The sequence below is a fragment of the Vanessa tameamea genome, chromosome 25, assembly GCF_037043105.1.
Source record: "Vanessa tameamea isolate UH-Manoa-2023 chromosome 25, ilVanTame1 primary haplotype, whole genome shotgun sequence".
Classification (NCBI taxonomy): Eukaryota; Metazoa; Arthropoda; class Insecta; order Lepidoptera; family Nymphalidae; genus Vanessa; species Vanessa tameamea.
Genome location: NC_087333.1, coordinates 5,367,501 through 5,389,391, shown reverse-complemented (window position 1 = coordinate 5,389,391; position 21,891 = coordinate 5,367,501). Strand labels below are relative to the sequence as shown.

Genomic DNA, 21,891 nt, shown 5'->3' with positions numbered 1-21,891 from the left:
ATATACTTAATTACAATTAAATATTTACCAAACTTATTAAATTTATTATTTTTTATATAGTATATCTCATATAATATTAATATATCCTCGATAAAAACTTTTTTTAAAGAAGTTAAGCAATGATTTTTTGTAACGTACTTTAAAATTATTTATTGAATTTTTAATTTGTTTAATTGTACTCAGTAACATATTGGTTTTAATAACAGTATTTCCTAAAATATTAACTGATAAAATTTAATTAGGTACCTGGACGATAATAATCTAACCTAAAGTAATATACTATTATTTACTTTATAATATTACTATTTAATTCAAAGTCATTAAAATGCCAAAAAAAGTTTACTAAATATAAGTTTATATTTCACTGAAAACATTTTGCTATGTATAGAACCTATAATAAGATCATACAATTCGGTCGTATAGTTTGCATAAAATTGACACGAATTGTGCATTAACGTAACTAGATGGCGCTGGCTGTATTTTAAATCGCGCTATAGTTGTGTCGAGTCGGTTAGTACAACAAGCTTCGTCAAATTTTATTCGTCAAACATCGTGAGGAAATCTGTAATTTTTAATATCGTTTACCCACTCATGTGGTGACAACGGTTGTAAAGATATACTCTGTAATCTGTATTAAAGATACAGAACAAAATGATGAAACAGTTCTTTTGCAATTATTTCAATAGTTTAATATCAATACTATAATTAATTACTTAAATGAATTAACGGATACTGCAAAATCAATAATAAGTTACGCTTACTTATTATTTATTAATCTGTTTCTATTATTATTTGACTAGCGACCGGCCCCGGCTTCGCATGGGTACAATGCTGATACAGAATATCTATATATATTATATTAAACGTACAATGTATTTAAGGTACATACTTGGATATGGATTAATAATTTAATATTGTAATGCATAAAATCACTTCGTAAATAAGCCATTACTTCCAATAAAAAGTAAAAGATAACAAATGATTGTTGTTGGTTATCCCTAAGAGTATAGAGTACACTTTTTTCAGGTGTAAAATACTTCAGTACATTAGTTTGATAAATCTCGTAGGGTTCCGTCAGCGTTTGCAATGTAAACGCAAAGAATGTGTTTTTTACATCACATTAGAAACCTTTAAAATTATCAGTGTTTCTCTATTATATTATGCGTGCATTATGAACTTATTTATTAAATCGCATCAAAAACCGTTGCGTAATTTTAAAGATCTAAGCATACATATTGACAGTTTTTTATATTATTTAGTGATTACTACAGAATCGGGTAATAATATAAATATTACCGGCTTAATAAATTTTATATATTTCAGATTAGTTGGAGAACTTTACTTTAGTTTATTGTTGAGAAACAATTGCTTGATTTAATTAATAACTTTTTAAGAATACTAAAGTAATAAAATATTTAAACGATTTTTATTTATTGATTAAAATAAAAAAAAAAATCTCTTAAAGTGCTCTAGTTTTGATTTAAACTCCAAATTATCGACACTATACAAACTTTTTAATTTTGTTATATGTATAACAACATTAACTGAAATTCAAATATTAGTTTTATTTATTTTAATAATTTTCTTCTATTATGTCATAATAACTACGATAGTTTTTGATAACACGCGGTTTCACGCATCGCTGGCTGAAGCGATCTCGCCGAGCGCCGACTTGTTACTAATGGAAATAAGAAATATCGACTATACAAAGCAAGGGTGCTTACCCTTTGCGAATGCTATATTTTTATTCGACCGCAGATTAGGCCCGCACTACACATTGCAATTATTCGCGGGAATTTTTTGTTAACATAAGTACGGAATTTTACTTTGTAAATGAAGAATTTAAGTAGCAAGAAAAAATTGGCGTTGAGTTTTAAATGTAAAAGAAACATGTGGAATAATGAAGTATACAGTAGTCTACGTACGAAAAAACGTTTGTGTACGAAAACAATTAAAAAATAAGCTTTTAAAATTAATTGTTAATGAAATTGTCGAATCCAATTTCACTTCACTTGGTAGGGCTTTGTGGAAGCCCGTCTGGGTAGGTACCACCCACTCATCAGATATTCTACCGCCAAACAGCAGTACTCAGTATTGTTGTGTTCTATTTTGAAGGGTGAGTGAGCCAGTGTAACTACAGGCACAAGGGACGTAACATCTTAGTTCCCAAGGTTGGTGGCGCATTGGCGGTGTGAGGAATGGTTAATATTTCTTACAACGCCATTGTCTATGGGCGGTGGTGACCACTTACCATCAGGTGGCCCATTTGCTCGTCCGCCTACAGATATCATAAAAAAGTCAAATATTTATCTCATTTGAATAGGATGATCTTCGTAAAAACATCGTAATTATAAATAAACTTATTTTGTGATATAAAATAATAATTTTAAGAAGTTCGAGAAGCCTAAAATGGGGTCCTAAGATGTGTATAGTAATAAAAATAAAATGAAATAAAAATAAGCTTGTAACAAACACAACAGAATTTATTATTCTACAAAGGTATTACGATTCTAAATCGAGATTTAATTATAAGCTTGTAGGTTCTTCTACACAGATTGTAAATATGAATGCGAATAGCCAAAATAGTATAAGATGGATTATTTTAAGGATACTTCTATTTTTGAAACGGTCGCTCCATTGCGCAGCAGTAGCTAATATATTTCCCGCCTTCCTTTTTATATATGAATATATGTATAAATAAACGTAATTACGTTATTAAATATGCTATATAAAAATAACACTTTTTTAAAAAATAAATAACGAAATAAGCAATGTATAAAATATTTATTGGTTCCAAATGTACAAAAATATAAAATAAGTGTCATTCATATTAACTAAGACCGAAAGTTACATAATAAAAATTATATTTCAATGAATGTTAATAATTCTTCTGTAATAAAATAAAAATACATACATGAATTTTAATTGACAATACATATTTATAGAAAATTGTATTTATTTTTATTATTAATAATAATGTTAATTCATCAATTAATCAACTTCAGTTATTTAATTAAATTCCATATTCAAAATTAATGACTGACAATAAAAAGAAAAACCGCCGTCTTTGTTCATTCATTACACCTATTTCATTATTTTAACTAAAAATCATTAAACAAATGATTTAATTTAATTGTAAGTCATGGCAGTAACAGTGTTTTGTTTTGTCTGTGTATTAAAAAAAAAAACTCGTCCTATTTGGTCTGTTAATCGTGAAATAATTTATAATTTGATTGATACTATAAGTTATAGGGATTGATTAATTAATTTAGCTTTTATCTTTTCTAAAGTTGACTTTCTAGTGTTTATCATAATATTATGTTTTAAATTTCAATCGTCCTCTCGGTCGAATTCGTTAGAAGTGTTCATGCAAGTAAAATATAATAAATAAAGATTATAGCTTCTAATAAAAATGGATTTGTCTTAAGTCTAAACGAATAATTAATTATTTATTTCAAGCACGCATGCACTTCATTCTCTTGGTAGATGGATCAAGTTTGCAGACTTCGAAAGGACTGCATTTCTGATTGTTGCAATACACGCCAGCCCCACCAGCTAAAATAAACGAAAAATTAATATTTATTAGTTTTATGTTGATATTCACAATCTACTGCCGACAGATGGCGTTGATTAAATAATTTATATTTCTAATCGCACAGGCTAGACTTTCGTTATTTATATATAGTGTGGAAGCAGAGATCTTATGATGGCGCCCCATGCCGAAATCCAGTTTAAGAGGACGCTTAGGACGCTTCCTCTGATCTCTTTAGTGGGTTCCCTACATCTAGCTCAGGTATGTTAAGTCACCTCGCTCGGTTGCGTTGCAGAGGCCAATAACAGACAGACGTTTAAAAGTTATAAAAGTAGCATAATTGACTCGGTGAAAAGCGCTTTTTATGTTTCATTTAACTTATGTTTGAATATTGAACTTCGATTCCCTGATAAAGGTTATAAGGTACTTCATACACTGAAAGTATCACCTTGTGACAGTTAAATAAATTAAAATTTAGTGATTCACGTACTATTATTACTCATTTCGATCGTGGCCGTGGGATTCCTGTTAATTTGTTTGTATAAACGAATAATATAAGTCAATACGCTTGCTTACACTGAGAATACTTGTCCTTCCCATTGTTTGCGCCACCAACAGCTGCAAGATCTACGCAGGACTTCGCGTTGCAGGAGTTCGGGCAGCACACCTTGCCATTGCCACAGTCATAGGTCTGCTGACATTTTGGGCTGCAGCCGTAGATTTTAGATGGCAGAGGGCAGCTACCTGTAGCTGAAATAGTCAGAAATACGAAATGAAACAGGCTTTTATTAATAGTATCATAACACAGGTTTTCGTCTAGACGATCAATAGATAGATAACTTTGAATATATTATAAATGTGACTGATGAAAAAATAAAGCTGTTAATGAGTTCATCGAAGGCGTCCTTGACTAGCAGTAAAGCACCGACCATCCTGTTCCATGTTCTAATAAAATATTTACAGTTCAAGATGTATGGGACATACAAATGTACCTAAACTAAAATGTAATGAACATATATTAATGAAAATAAATTACAGATTAAAAAAAATACTTCAAAATACTATTTTATTAGTCGGCCATGTTGAATAAATTACAATATTGTCTACTGCAAAAATCTCTAAGAACTGATGTTAAATAAAACGAAATTTGATTGATATTTTCTGTGAAAATTTGTGTATTATTTTTCAAATTTATTTACCGGCATCCGTGCTGCCTATCATGAAGATAACGGAGAAAATGGCCAGCGCTATTGTCGTTGAACCTGAAAATTTATAAAATATTAATATATTATGACCAAAATCCTGACCATAATACATGATATAGTATAAAATAACTACATAGTTTAATTCTATTTATAAATCGGGCGAGAAATGTCGGGAGAAATATTAAAAAAAACCGAATTGATAACCTCCTTTTTTTGGAGTTGGTTAAAAATATTTTTTTAATATTATGCTACTCATTTAAGAGGTATGTGCAATATCTGAATAAATAACTACATGTTAAATTCGAGATACTATATTTTATTCCGATGTGTATTGATGGTGACACGTGCAGGTTTCCTCACGATGTATGCCGCCGCCCAACCCGAGATGAATTAGGTATAAACATAATTTATGCAAATGGATTCAGTAGATCCACTCATATTTATCTTTGTGTTAACGTTTTATTTAAACCTCGAAGTGGTAAAATTGGGTTGACGGTTTCTGTCCTAATATATGTTTAGGAATATTTCTTACACACACACATATTCGTGACGTTAATTTTTTACCACATAATTACGTAGAAAAACTGATCTGTTCCGGGAATGATAAACAAAATGGCGCCGTGCTGTTAGTTAAGATCACTCGATTTCAAGAGGAACCATTAATTACTTAAATTCTGTTAAAGTGATAGTGAAAACATCGCACTAATTATAATCAGTATATTAAATAAACATTGGAAAAATCCAATAAACATCGGAGATATCGTAGTAGTATTGATTAGATGCATTTTAGAAGATGATCTAGTTATTTGGGACTGAAATCCAGAGCACCATATTTAAACGCCTCATTTGTATTTAAATTCATGTCGTGATCAAAGTTGAAGTAATTAAATTCCGCCATCCACTAACACGTATTGGTGCACTGTGAAATAAACTCCAAGTCTACACGTATTTTTGTATTAAATAAGAAAGTAAAGCGGTCAAAATGACAAGAAAAACTAGTTGTCATAATTATCTCATTATAAAAATGAATTAGATAAACATATAATCGAAGTGCCGATTAAGCTGGCTTTCTATTTACTTTATTTTTACCGAAAGAAACGCCCCAACGACAATGTTCACCAAGTTAATATATTTAATAGCTTGTGTTATAGCGTATAATAATGGTAATAGCTTTTGTTACTACTTTTTTTTTTTTAGATATTCCCTAATCCCTATTTTGCGATATAAGCGAAGACTGTTATATCTAAACCTATTATGTTTCTAACAAAGACATTAATATTATGTGTAAATATGATATGATAATTATATATATGTTACCTATATTAATATTTGAACTATAGGTAATAATAACTTTAATTATAGGCCTCGTTATTGTAGGGCCCTCGGCGTGCAGGGCATCGGCGAATCCCACATAACCCCCCTCTTCCACTCGGGTCGGTCTGATGAGAGGTTATCGGATTTTTTTTGTCGAAAACTCAGTAATAGCCCAAAGCCTGGAAGATCTTTCCGGTTGTGTCGAGTTTACCGTTCCATCTCATAATGAGTGAGGGAATATAGAGTTTATCTGTGTTTACGCACACACTTGAGCAATATAATATGTCCTAAGTAATTGGAGGCCGAAAATCGGTCAGAACGACATAATATTTAAACAAATGACTTAAATGTTCCAGTTTTAAGTAGTTCACACAAGCGTCGATGAAAATTGGTTAAATAAGTAAATTGAATTATAAGTAAATTATATTAAACATTAACGCCAGGGAAACCCTTAGAGTAATAATAAAACAATATGAAAGGAGGTCAATTTGAATGATCCTAAATGACAACCAAGATAACATAAGGTCAAAGATTATTATTATTGCAGAATGCAGAAATACTATATACGATATTCATATATATATATAAATAATTAGTCATATCTACTTATACGAATTTTCCTTGATCGAGTGGCTAGTTTCTAAAACCGCAGACGGCAACTGGCACGTGATAAAGTTTTTCTTTAATCTAGTATTTTTAAGGGTCCTTAATAGGCAACCTTTATGTCGGTCCCATTGTTACACGCTAAATTAAATCAAAAATGGTTTAAAAACTAAGACTAAATCAGTTTGACAGAATTTACGTGGTAAAGTTATATGGGTTTAATTTTATTTAAACTGGAGCAACGAAAATTCAATAACTTGATTGAGTTTGGTAGGTAGGTTTAATAAACGGTTTTATATCATATATTATTATTATAGTAAATAAAATTGGGTCCCTGGGACAAATAGGAATTGGAGGCCTCTAATAATTTTAATTGATAAATCGGAAATGTTTTGAAAAACCGTTTTTGTCTATGATACGATGTACGATTTTTTCTTATCTATGAAAATACATCATTTTGTGGAGACCTCTTTCTCGTGGAAGCCTCGGACCAAGAGCTGTATTGCCCTCCCTTAAATCCGGCCCTGAATGTAACTCAATATTTACAATCAGGGCCGGATTTAAGGAAGGGATATTGCAAAAATTAATATAATGGCGACTGTTTAAATACCAAGTGTTTATCTTGTTAAACTTTTTTGATGTGTGCATTTATATAAGCGCAAATAAATTGAATATGATCTTTAAATACACATTGCCGTGTTCGGACAATAATTGTAAAAACGTGGCCACCTCGCCGAGTGAAGTCACCACCTGCCGCCACCATAAACGTAACGACACAGATCGCATTAGTTTTGATGTATCAGGTTTTTTTTCGTCTAACTATATCTATTGATTAATAACATCCACGTCAAATTACTCGGGAATGGTCTGATGATAATTGATGACTTACATATGTAATTAATCATTATGATCTTGGGTAACTTCGTTTGATGTGTATTGGTAATTATTAAATTTGATTTAACGGGGTAGGTAATCAATCTGTCAATGTTCAACAAAAAAAGCTAAAGTTTTTTTTTTAAATCTGATATTCGATATGAGTCGGTACCTACACATGCGACCCAAAAACCTAAATCAAAATCTAAATATTCTTTATTTAAGTAAATTTATAAAAGCACTTTTGAATCGGCATGTTATTGTGTATATGTAAAGCTGCCACCGGTTTGGAAACTAGATTCTACCGAGAAGAACCGGCAATAAACTCTGTTTCACCATTAATTATATAGTAAGTAAAGTACCTGCTTAAAGTAAGTCAAATTATCTCATTTTTGAACTTCTACAACGATGTTACTTATTCATTCATAAACCAATATTTGATTACTTTTTACTGGCTGCTCTTCCCGACTTCGTATGCGTTAAACTTTATAAAAAGTTACGACTGGAGACTGGCAACAAAAAATAGTGTATCTGACCTCCTACCTCAATACCGACTATTAAATAATTAAAAAAAAAAACTTGTATGAGTTAAAATTGATGCAATAAAAACCATATTAAATTAATCATTATTATCCTTATAATAAAGAACACATCATCAGTTATTAGACCGCAATGATACTCTGGTATTCATAGCGCGACAAAACAAAAGGAAATTGTGTTCTCCGGTAATTAACTTGGATTTCAATTGGCTCTTATAACATGTCATGACGCAATACCTAAATAGGATTAAGGGAATTACATGACTAAGGTACAATTGAATATAATATTCCTAAATACTTTATTTGGTGGTAGATCTTTGTGCAAGTCCGTCTAGGTAAGTGGTACCACGCGACCACGTAACGATTCTACCACCAAACATTAATTTTGTACACAGATGTGTTGAGTATCTATGACTAGGGACATTACATCTTTCCCATGGTGGCTTTGACGATGCAAGGAATGGTTAATATTTCACATATCGTATGAAGATCCATTAGCTGTTTATTTAAAAAAAAAAGTTAATTTAAATTTAACTATATTTATTTATAGTTGATAAGTATCACGATTGAGAAAGTTCAAAAACAAATAATTTTTATATTACCTATGTACTTACAATCAGCGTACGTTAACTAATATGAAAGTTACGTATTGGTATGTTCTATTTATTATGTAATATTTTTTTTTATATAATATTAAAGATGATATAAATTGCTAGTATAAGGCATGGTTGTACTGTCATTCTTTCCTTTTTACTCGTCGAAATCGATGAGTGATGTAAACCGCTGAAACCAGTTTTCTAATTAGCCAGCCAGATTCTAGTTCTATACACATATTATATATATTGTAAACAAATATTATGTGCTGTCAAAAAACTTAAGAGGTATTATGTCATTTAATTATTAATAAAAAGTAAATCGTAACGTATAACAATGCTAAATTAAATAAAAAAATAGATTGATATGCCGTTTGAAATATCCAGTGACATGTATTACTAAAATTGCTAAATGATTAAATTCGCAAATTTAATAATTTAAAGTTTGTATGTAAATATTGTCCACTTCATCTTATAACTCCATTTTATAATTATAAAAGGTTAATTTCAGTACACCATCATTATATTCTTGTCAATCGATCGAAAAGAGAAAAATATACGTGAAAGTTAACAAGATTAATAAAATATCCAGAAATAATCATGAGCGTTAAATTTTTATTTAAATCAAATGAGTGTCTTATTTTACAAGTACCACACATCGAAAAAAATATTTATATTTATTTATTACATTATTTGAATACATACATTACTTAATACATTATACATTTTTGGCGTTTTTGTGTTTCTTTCTGGAAATATTAATCGTTTAAGTGGCCATCACAAATCTATTTTTTTTTATTTAATGTTCGCAATAAGCTTTCCAATCATAAAGTTATAAAAAACCTTTATACAAAGACACTCACCCATTGTTTATTTTTCTTTAGAGGTTTTTATTCACAACTGCTCTGTATGAATGTCCTTGCAATACTGGTTCTGATGAGGCAACGTTTTACGCTCTTTATACCTATATCATTATAATTAGGTCATTTATAATTTGTATTTACCAAGACTTATGTCCTAAGTCTTGACTTATATGAGTTCGTTAAAATGCTAAATAAAATAAACCATTGTGCTTTATATGGAAAATAATATGAAAATGAAATCAAAACTCATTCCATATTGATAACTGATGTACGAAAATTACAATATTTGTTTTTACTATGCAAAGTGAAATATAGAAACACACTCTTATGATTCTAAAATCATCTAAATTGTTGAAATTATTATTTACTTTTTAGGTAAACTATGTTGCTGATAAAACGCCTAGTGTAAAGTAAATGCAATACAATTTTTTATTACATTGCTTGTCGTAAAATAATTTTATTATTTTAGTTATATAAATGAATAAAATGGAAAATTGTTAATAAATAACGATCAAAAAGTATCTAAATAAAGTCATAAAAAAATAGTGTACACTCTCATTTTTGTTTTTTTATTTCACAATATTGACATATACTTTTATTCATATAGTGTAAATTTATAAATACTTAACTACACAAATTTATAAAAAGTATCCAAGATTAGAAATAAAATATAATAATGTAATTTAAATGTTAAACGTTTCTATTTTTTTTGTTGCATATACACTCTGTGTCTATGACAAAGTTAAGTTACGCTCTGCTCCTCCCTCCTATCTTCTATCCATAGAGTATCTAGTTAATTCAAAAATTTCGGTTTGTTGATAATGTCAAACTTTCAGTTTCAACGGATGAATTTGTGTTGGAATTTGTCTCATTAAATATTTTTGTGCATTTTTATTGAGTATTGTTCGGAGATTATTAATATTGCAGTGGAGTTATGATTTATGTGTAATATTGTGTATTTCATTTTAAACGCATTCAATATAAAAATATGGATCCTTTCACTCAGGTAGGTTTGGATCAAGTTGCCTTAACCGTCATCGTAACTTGAAATTTTATATAAATGATAATTGATAAAGTTATTAACTATCTATTACAGCGTATGTTAGAAAGAGCGCGTGCGAGGCAAGAAAAAATCGACCAGAAACTGGCCAATTCCGGACAATCGGTTCCAAAACGGAAACCGTTGACAGAAAACATTATTAAAAATCAAGCGTCACCAATTAAATCACCTATAAAAAACACAAGGGAATCCATTTCGTCTCCTAAAAAGTCTATAAAGGAACCAATTAATTACGATGCGCCTGTTATAAAGAAAGTTATACAAAAATCTGATCAAACATTAGTAGCGACGCCGCAAAGAGCTCGTAATGATATCGTAGTCACAAAAAAAGAGTTCAAAAGTCCCAAACGAAGCAGTCTTAATCGTCGGAATTCAGACGTGTCTGTGGAGATAAATATTTCCCATAGGAATGACATTCAGATTGAAGTTCAGGTTGAGGAGAGAGATGCCCCAATCAGCATTGTATATGATACAACAGCTGAACGAGGGAACAATGTTGTTATTCAAGAAATAGAAGGTAAGGTTCCATTACACTTACTAGAAATACCAAAGCTCAACTTTGATAAAACGAAGCTTTGTTTTGACTTTAATTTGGCAAAGTTATATAGAATCACTTTTATTCTACAGTATTTCATTCCAGTAATAGTGATTTATTGCATACTCAATGTATTTTGTAATTATGTTCATTAAATGTTATCACATTTAACTTGGAACCTTCAGTTTCACCACATACAAAGTAAACATATTAATTTATTTAGTATTTTTTAATATAAAAAAAACAACTTGTTTCTTTAAGATGGCAACATACATTACAACATATTCTTAACTTTGTAAATATAAATAAAACTTTTCTACATGTATGTAACTTAAATCTTATTCCACCTGGACAAAGTCGGGACATGCAACTATTTATACTATAAAATGTTAATTTATTTTGTTTAAATTCAAAACATTGAAACCTAGTACAATCCATTGTTGTAGAGAGTTGAGCCATAAGTCATCCTATATGGCAGTACTATACATCCCTATTAATATTATAAATCCGAAAGTAACTCTTAGGTAAAGCCACCGGCTAAACTAGTGTTAACATATGTAATACATTGTAGTTATTGTTCTTTGTTAACTCTTACATCAACTTTCTCTTTATATTTAGAAATATTTTTCCCATTAGCTTTATAAACAATACTTTCTGTATAATAAATGCGAAAAATTAATATTTATTTTAAACACTAAATGTAGGTAATAATAAATATTGTGGAGTTACAATTACTCTTTACAGAAATAATATTTAATTCAATATAAAAAGTTTTTATTAAAATAATGATATTCCATTATTTTTAATTTTTTTATTATGTGTTGATGTTGGATAACATCTGTTTTTGATGAAAGTGTAACAAATGTTAAACTATTTACCTGTGTACATATTAGAGAATTATACCAATTTTACCTATTTAAAAATAATACTGTCTATGCATATACAAAAGGTCAACAACATTAATGTTTTTCCTGTCCAACCATTTTGCATATTAGTCACTTATAGATAGCATTCTTGGGAAGCATTAACAAATGATGTTTATTCAATTGTTAACATAAACAATAACTTACAAGACCCTTGACGATCACTTCCTTTTTGTGGTTACCAAAGTCAATATTAAGTGCCTTTAAAAAAAAGAAATACATATTATTATTTTTTTGTAAGTTTAACTCAAAAAATTCATTGTACTTTGTGTGGTTCATAAATGAAAACATTAAATAATAGTTAAAGTTTTTAAGTGTTCATGTATTTTGGAGTAATTCTAAGTAGTTAATTGTAATGTTGCAGATGATACATCAAAATTAGAGAAGACAGCTATTGAGATGGCAGATGATAAGACAGAGAAGTCAGGACTACGTCACAATTTCAAATCTAGACTGGACCGACTCGGCAATTTGTATTCTGGTAAGTTGCATTGATTGTCTATAAGCTTTAATAATTATTATAAAATTTTTCAAAAGAAACCCGTCCAGATTCTTCGGTTGTTTCTAATCTGTTGCCAGTTTTTCTTTCACTTATCGACTACTTACTAATTTCTAAGCATCTGTATAGATTGAATGAATTTGTATTTGAAGTGTGAGTACTAAATACACTATATATTGGGGCTGTATTATTATTGGTACTGAAGTGAGAAATTAAATGTTGTGTTGTAATTATATGTACATTGTGCATTCATTATATACTGCTATACATCGTAAGGAAACAGCTCAACGGAAAGTATTTATAGTCAGTGATAAACATTAAATATATTATTTAAAAATGCACTGATCACTGACTTTAATTATGCAGCTCTTCGTTTTAAATGCGTTTTAAATAAGTGAAAATATAATTAGGGGAATATTTATGTCAGAATCGTTGATATTTTGTGACATAAATAATACAATTCAATATGTATTGATCTCATTCCTATTCTATAGTTAATAATTTCTATTTAAGCTATTAAAATTCTATATCACAATGAACTTTTTAAGCTTCCTATGTAGATAATTTTATTAGATAAAACTGTTGTAATGATTGCGAGACTGTAAATGCTGACTTGAAATAATAAGAGCACATTTATATTTGACTAGTAAAAAAAAATCTGTACTATTATTATTAACGCGTAAGTAACTCTGTCTGTCTGTGACGCTTTCACCGCTAAAAACACTGAACCGAATTTGATGAAGTTTGGTATGGCCCAGCTTTAACCCCAAAGAAGGGTTATACCTAAAAGTAACGACCGTTGATAATAACCTCTCTCAATAAAACGCGAGCGAAAGCTAAAGCTAAGTAATTAATATTTATATGAATCATTGTTTTTTGAAAGTTATTTCAATATGATCGCATGGTAACTCGAATTATCTAGTCTGTTATGGTATTTTATACATCTAATTGTCCTTAATATTCCAGATAAGCCTGATTTATCTTCACCGATACATCGAACTGAGCAGGAGTTTACATTAGCAACCCCACCTCTGGTCGGAGAAGCTCCTAAACCGAAAGGTGGTGGGAAGAAGTATGGTAGACTGGCAGCTCTCGCTGACCAGATCAATAACTGGGAGGATGATCTGACACATCATACACATGTGAGTAGATTTATATAAAGAATGATAGTGCGATTAGAAATTTTAACCATTCCTTATATCGGCAAATCCGTCACCAACCTTGACAACTATGTTGTTATGTCCCCGTTGTGCCTTTAATTACACCGGCTCATTCACCCTTCAAACAAGAACACAACAGTATCAAGTATTGTCACTGGTAGAATATATGATGAGTAGGTATTACTTAACCAGTTGGGCTTGCACAAAGCTCTACAACGTAATTAATCAAATTACAGACTATTGAATTATCTGTATCTCCATGTATTGCTGAATATCCACATTTATGTTATAAAGCTGGTTAATGTGTGGCTGCATATCCCAATCTCCGGAACTACCATTGAAGTAATATATAAATTATTTTATATTTTGCAGCAGTCAACAGAAACCAAGAAGACACATCCGACTAAAGATGAGAAGTTAGATGCTTCCACACTTGATGTTTCAATTCACTCCATTAAAGATATCAACAAAGTTTTGCAGACTGCTACAAAAACTAACAAGGTACTTATTTTTATTATGTTCACATTGAAATTTCTTAAAGCGTTGAAATTTTTTTTATGCATTATAAAAAAGCCGATTAAATTGGTTTGAAATCTGACCCTTTGACATTGTCTCAATAAGAAAAATTAACCACCCTGTATAATGTCAATGCGCCGCCAACATCCCTTGCCTCTGTAATTACATCCACATATACCTAAACTAGTAGATGCTATCACCAAACATCAAATATAAATGTAAATAGCATATTGCTATTTGTTGATAGAAAATTGAATACTTGGGTGGTGCATTCAAGTTCTCACAGTCCTCTATCAACAGTCAAGTTCTATTGAAGGTATAGTATCTCAGAGAGACGAAATATCGCGGAATGTTGAGGACTGATGTGCGCAATTGATTAAATCTCATACTCATTCGGGTAATATTCCTCCCCAGTAAATCGTCACATGGAACTATTAATTACACCTAATTCTACTAAAATATTATAAGGCATAAAAGGGAGACATTTATCGCTTACTGAAGAATATTTATTATTTGTTATGTATCACCTAAGTAATGTGGATTTAACTAAAATATCATGATTGTAGAGTTTATAGTATAGTGTCTTATATTGAACCCTGAGGCACACCTAATTAATATCTTCAAATCACAATGCTTAATATATTTTTTATAATCTTCAGAACTAATTAATAGTAAATGATATTTTAAATTGCTTACATCTGCTTAAAATACAATATAAATCTATCTAAATTTATATAGTAAGGGGGTTTAAGTGGGTTTTAATGTTATGATATATCATATCAAAAGCCTCCTAAAAGTTAAAGTTCAGTAGTTCTCTTCATTCATTCATTCATGTCAGCCGAAGGACGTCCACTGCTGGACATAGGCCTCCCCCCAAAGATCGCCACAACGACGGGTCTTGTGCAGTCCGCAACCAGCGGCTTCTCGCGACCTTCTTTTCCAGGTTGTCGGACCACCTTGTGGGGGGCCTACCCACGATGCTCTCGTATTTCTCTTATCGTTTTGATTGCCTAGTAGGTTTATAATTTATGATTAAATGATTAAATAACATGAACTTATATTTTTCTATCTTTATTTTTCAGAGCAATGTCAATTCGAATACATTCAAGAAACCTATGAACGAGTGTCAACGGTTGGGTAGAAAAATTGTCGCAGAACTGGTAAGTACTTAGTATTAATACGAAATATTAGTGATGTATTTATTTCAGGAAGTACTGTCAAATTTAATTTTTTTTTATTTTAATAAAAAATACATTAGGAAAAAATGTTTACATAAAACGATAAGGTAAAAGATTATTTATGAAATAAGTGCCAGAATCAAAAATGGATTTTAAAACGAATTGAATCAAAGGTAAGTTTGTTTTGATTATATATTACTTTGTACTTGTAGAACAAAGACGATCTATGCTATGATGCAAGAATCTATATTTTTTTTACATATGAAGATAAGTTAATACTCTTTTTTAAATAATCATGTAGAGGGACGAATGGGCTCGTAGTCGGTACTGTAAGGGTATTTTGGAGTCTGTTATGTGTTTGATAGTATACTTCTTTTGTTTTGTTTTTAAGATCAGTTAAAAAATCTTATTATTTTGTATTCGGCCAGTAAGCAAAGATAGAAAAAAATCTGGTTGTAATGAAAGTATGCTAGATTTATTACAAATAATTAATTACACCAGTAAGTCTTAAGTTATTAAAAGTTTACAATCGGATTGGAAGAGCTGTAATTTTACGATTTCTGCGTAGTGCCCAAGACATATTCTGTTAAAACCGCTGTTGAAGTTTGGTCGAAAGGGATTATAATGTATATGACATACGAATTATTTATTAGACATTAAACATACAGAACCACAGATGCGTCTGTTCTACAAGTACCGATATAATTGTAATTTATTATGTAACTTAACCTCAGCGTTGTGTAAATAATAATATATAATCAACGAATGGAAGTATTTATAAGATAGATGATTGTGAATTGAAGCTTTTTTAGAAGCAAAATCCCTATTCTTAAATATTACAAAGCCATACGTAGCTCTGTTGTAAAAAACTAAAAGATAGCTACACAAATCTAGTATATTATTGTCATAAATATAAAAAAAAAATGTCAGACAAAGCTTCTAACTTAGATTTTATTTATAGTGTCGTTCTATAAAATAACTCGACAAACGCGCCAACTTTATTATCTTGGTGTGCGTGACAGCTACGCTTGACACCAATCGTCAGACTACTTTACTAGTGTGCGTGTACCATTTTTATTTCGACGCGTGGAGCTTTAACAGACTAGATATATAGATATTCAAAAGTTACTCACAAATGAATGTTGACAAAACAAAGATTGGAGTAAAATTAAAATTTGTAGTCATTAGTTATCCTAATTGCCAGATGCCTGGAAATAATTAGGATATGATGCAGGATAATTAAAACGATTTTAAAGAAACACCAAAATCAAGGACAGCACGTCTATGGTGATTTACATATTTGACCAAAATATATATTATTATTTATCACAAAGTTGTTCTACTTAAAGATTATTATGTATTTCAATTGTGACTAACAAATGAGCCCCTACGAATGGTAAGGGTGGCGGTTCAAAATGGGTTCAAAAATGGGTGGTGGGTATACTTTTTATTAGTTAGTAAGTGACGAAGTTGCATCGTTTAATCTTGAAAACCACTAAAAGGTAATAATATTTTTTATTATCTGTGGTTATCATGCTGACGTTATTATGTTACTAGCATACCTCGGCAGTTGTTGTCGTGTCCGTTATAATATACAAATTGTAATGGCGATCGGTTGAATGGTAAAGAAATTGACGCGTGACAGCGCCATCTAGCGTCGAATTACGACAAGTGAATATACGAATAAAACAAATCTTCGTGAAAAATACGTACATGTGCCAATTTGCACGGTAATGGAATAAAATAGTATCGTTTAATCTTAAATACATGTAATTTAGATTTTTTTTTTTTATTGCCGGTTCGTGTCGGTAGAGTCTACATTCCGAACCGGTGGTATGTTTACGTTTAATACATTTATGTAAAATGTATGTATTTGAAAACTGACTGAAAAATGACGTTTCAAAAATTCTCGTAAAACCGTTCTCGAATAAAGTATGTTATGATTCAGATTTTATTGTTTGTTTAATTATTTCTGTCGGAATAAAATCAAACTAACGAAAATGTTTGTAAAATCAAACTAAAAAAAATAGTTGTGACCTTTGTTCTTCCCCGGGATTCAAACTAACTCCATACAAAATGGTATCTTTATTATCAGCCTTTTAAACGTGAATAGCTAACATACTTCCTCGTAATTTTGAAATACATATATATATATAATCAGATAACTGTCCGGTAGGTTTACATTCCTTATCTGTATTTTATACCGATTTTTTTGCTACCCACGTTTTGATATCTGAAAATGGATAAAACCGGCTATGTCTTTTATTCAATTGTAATCTTGCCTGGTAATAAAATTATGCACTTTAATAACATTAATGCAAATTTAAGATAAGATACACTAAAGCCATGGACACCGAGTCTGTGCCCGAGATACAGATATGATTGAAAAAAAAAAAAGCTCAAATAAACTTTAACGAACAAACTTAACTTGACCTTTAAAAAAATTAATTAAACTCGCTACCAGTTCGTGATTTAAATGCAACTTTCAAATATAAACAAGCATAAAAAAAGAAAACAGTTTATTTCTTTAATAAACTGTTGTTATTACATTATAGTCAATGAGTGAGAAAAAGAACAATTATTCTTATGTATATGTATGTGATTCTAGCAAAACGTGGCAGAAGTTTTCTTGCCTTTATATGTGTACAGATTTTATGTACATAGGTATATACTAATAGTCATTACAATTACTCGAACATTTTAGAAGCTATTGCGCCATCTAGCGGTGAGTCCAAAAAATGGATTATAAAAACTTCTCAGGAATAACACATCATATGTTTTGGTCTTGCTGGTAGGGCTTTGTCTAGGTAGGTACCACCCACATATTATAAATTATACTGCAAAGCTTAATGCTTAGTACTGTTGTGTTCCGGTATGAATGGTGACTGCGCGTATAACTATGAGCACAAGGGACATAACATCTTAGTTCTCAGGGTTAGTTCTGTTTTTGTGGAGCATTGGCTATGTAATAATTTTAAAAAATTACGGTGCCTAAGGGCAGCGTGTATTCTAACATCAGGTAGTCCAGTTGAAACTCTGCATACCGAAAAAAAAAAAACCTAAGTCGTCATTTTAAAATGATAATTATATTAACATCTTATTTTTAAATCTACTAATATTCGTCCACTGATCGTAGTTCGCCATATTCACTATTGAAAATTTTATGACAACGTAACGTTACTTGTTTCGTTTGTTTTCCAATTTATGTATGTATATGTGAGTAAGATATAACCTCGGTAACCCTTAAATCTGAGCTCCGATTTGCGTACGCTCTTCGTGATACGTACGACTAGGCGCGCGACCTTTGCTAACGTTTTTAATATCGTTCGTAGAATTATGGAATCCGTGGAGTAGAATTGTCAGTTTGGTTTTTTTTTGTTTGTTATAAATGATTTTGTGGCGGCAAACTTTCATACGTGTAATGAAATATATAATTTATAGGTAGTATTGTTCGTCCAGTGGTTATACTCGACCATAATTATTATTGAAAATTTTGAGTACGACATGTATGAATTTAGCATTTTTTTAAATTGAACATTTTTTTTCTACTCTTATGTTAATTTTTTTATTGCCAACACTAAAGCTCATTAATAGCTAAAAAAAAATAACGGTTGTCACGGTACTGTACTATGTATTCTTTGCTTATTTTTGTATAACATATCATACATATATAATTGTATTTAACTAACATGACTGTATTTTTAGATGTTGAGAAAGAGTAACCACTGAGTTTCTTGCCGGTTCTTCTCGGTAGAGTCTACATTTCGAACCGGTGGTAGCTTTACTTTAAATAGTTTGTTAAATGACGATTCAAAGGTGCCTGTAAAAGCCTACATGAATAAAGTAAATTTTGATATGATTTGATAGATATTTTGTATATCGATATATTTTACATAAATATTTAATAAAAGATAACTTGTACTTTTTGAGAAGTTATATTTAAATGTACCTATATATTTTTTAATTATTTGAGACTTCATAAAACTTGTTCCAGCGAAATCGCAATAACATTAAAAATATAGTATGAATAACCGCTCCACTCCACTCGAGTTAGTCTAATCCACGATTAGTTTCACGCACAATGGGACAATTTGAGGTGTGCGCGCGCGGCGTACAAATTATACGGCGGTTTCGTGTTTACAGCTAAACTGAATTGCGTATCAAACATTTGCATACACAGAAACAGTTTATACTTTTGTTTTCAATAGAATCGAATCCGTCGTTGAAATCGTATTATTATTATCGTTAGTATTAAAACTAGTACAATACAATTACTACTACAACTATAAAAGTACTACTGCGATGATATTATGAAGTGATATTTGGATATTTTTTTTTTGTGAAGGTTTTATTGTATTCATGTTAAAGTAAAATATTTATTAAAAGGCTTTAACAATATGCAAATAAGAATTAAAACTAGTTACTGTATCAATCATGATCTTGTGGAATGGTGGCAAGAATGCTAGCAGCATTTCCTCGTTGAAACACAAGTCTGATCGTCCGGGCAAAAAAATGTACCAGCTGTCACCAGTTGAGGCAATAAGGCGAGTTGCTATGTTTTTAATGGAGTAACAACACAACAATTTATAAATAAACAAAACGATGTTAAGAATGTACAATAAGTAAGTGAAGAAACTTTTAGAATTTGATCATTTATTTCGGAGATGCTTACAAATAAACAAATGTTACCTCTTCACATGTGTATAGACTATGTGTCCGTCCCTTCGTACGTCTGAAATAAGATAAACGAAATCCTGATACCATATCGCAGCGCCTACTATCGGATCCAATCTGAACCACCGACCGACACACAAAAATACAGTCTAAATCGGGCCAGCCGTTACGAAGTTCAGTTCAAACGTACAGAAAATTTATATATTATAAAAAGATAATCGTATTGGTTTCGTATGTTAATAAATAAGTATTGAAACGTCAATCGTTGCATTTAATCCGATGTTTATTTAATTTTTTTGGCTCGTGTGTTTATCTTTACGACTCCGTCTTGACAACTTAAGGACACGTTGAAGGGGCTTTTTTGTCGCTTCTGACCTTTTAGAGATTCAATCTATGTGCAGTGTTAAGTTTCAAGGTATTTACGTTTTTATCATTTAAAAGAGACTGTTGTGACAAAGTATGTTTTTATTTTTATTTTATTTTAAAACTAAAATGACTATAATAGTTTAGTTGGTACATAAGGCGGGCTTCATGCCTGGTTCAGTACTAATCAAGGCTAGTCAGGGTTATATGAAGGCGGTGTTACAATTTAAGATAATCTTATTCTAATAATTAAAATGAAAATTAAAGCGATTGATTATGACGAATTGAAACTTGTAAGGTGTCGTGCGTACGCCAGTGGAGGTCTGAGATCGCTATTCCATAGTTTTGCCACATTACATACTTTAAGTTTTATCTATTATTATTATCTTCTATTACATATGATAAAATTGGAGTGTCTGTTTGTAATATTAAAATAACTGCTTTTTACTAAATGTGTATTTTTAATATGTATGTATACACGGTACATATACTAAAATAACATGGCCGGCTGGCCTGATTTTGACGGGACTTTCACTGGCAGAAAGCTGATGTTATAAGGATGCCTAACTTAGGCTACACCGATCACTTTTTTTGTTAAATTCAAACGCGCAAGAAGTCGCGGCCACAGCTAGTACGTATATAAAATAATTGAATTCTAATTGTATCAATGTTGCACAAGCTATATTCTAAATATAACTAATAATAATAATAAATTTGACCGATTTTTGGGGACGCCGTCCAATCTCAAGGGAGACCAGTCAACTGCGCGGGGCAAATTTTAGTGTACATGTGTGTGCGCCAAGCGTGGACTCTCTATTCCCTCACTCTCATAAACCGATGGGACGGCAAACCCAACACGATCGGAAAGTGTTCAGGCGCAGGACCAACGGATTTAAATGCTTTCTGAAGCACGAGAGTGTACACACTTCCCGACTCCAGGCTTTTACTGACATTTTCTAACCTCAGTATCTTTTTAGCGTCCGATCATGGGTTTGAACCCAGGAGCTCGGGAACTGCCCCCTTATAGCCACTAGAGCAACGAGGCCGTTGAATCGTATTTAAAACTTGCCCCGATCGTTTTACGGACCGTTTCGATTTTTACGATTCTACTAAATATTTTTCACTCGTTTCGTTGTCGTAATGGGTGGTCGAGACTCGGGACATACTAGTTTCTTCCTGTGACATGTTGTTAAGACAAGTTTATATTTAATTAGATATTTTAGATATTGAAAAGGTTGCCTGTGTACAATTTGACATCTATTAAGTCCTATACGATGAAAGCGGAAATATGTTTTATTTTATAGTTTTCGTGTGTATTATGTAATATATGATTATATCAGCGGAGATCAAAATATATATTAAATAAAACGTAGAATGTTTAAAAAAAATTTAACAGAAACTACAAAATTATCTTAAAACAAGGTATGTGTATATCTTTTGTCGATATTATTGGTACCTACG

General features: G+C 30.8%; 2 protein-coding genes across 7 annotated transcripts in view; one reads left to right on the top strand and one right to left on the bottom strand.

Annotated features, from left to right (window-relative positions):
- Positions 1-3,401: 3,401 nt before the first annotated feature.
- Positions 3,402-9,656, bottom strand: LOC113401839 (waprin-Thr1). Its single transcript, XM_026641907.2, has 4 exons — positions 9,523-9,656; positions 4,732-4,794; positions 4,109-4,282; positions 3,402-3,555 (listed from the first exon to the last, which is right to left on the bottom strand). Exons 1-4 carry the CDS (start codon positions 9,524-9,526, stop codon positions 3,455-3,457), a joined length of 342 nt encoding a protein of 113 aa, XP_026497692.2. The 5' UTR covers positions 9,527-9,656; the 3' UTR covers positions 3,402-3,454.
- Positions 9,657-10,328: 672 nt separating this feature from the next.
- Scra (scraps) overlaps positions 10,329-21,891 on the top strand; it is a 60,534-nt gene continuing 48,971 nt past the window's right edge. For 3 of the 6 annotated variants that reach the window (XM_064218938.1, XM_064218939.1, XM_064218936.1), the window contains exons 1-6: positions 10,329-10,528; positions 10,619-11,099; positions 12,405-12,521; positions 13,506-13,681; positions 14,072-14,200; positions 15,298-15,375. In XM_064218938.1, coding sequence (XP_064075008.1) covers positions 10,511-10,528; positions 10,619-11,099; positions 12,405-12,521; positions 13,506-13,681; positions 14,072-14,200; positions 15,298-15,375 — 999 coding nt within the window. In that variant the 5' untranslated portion in view covers positions 10,329-10,510. The remainder of the gene's footprint in view (positions 10,529-10,618; positions 11,100-12,404; positions 12,522-13,505; positions 13,682-14,071; positions 14,201-15,297; positions 15,376-21,891) is intronic. The other 3 variants (XM_064218941.1, XM_064218940.1, XM_064218937.1) reach the window with 2 other exon arrangements.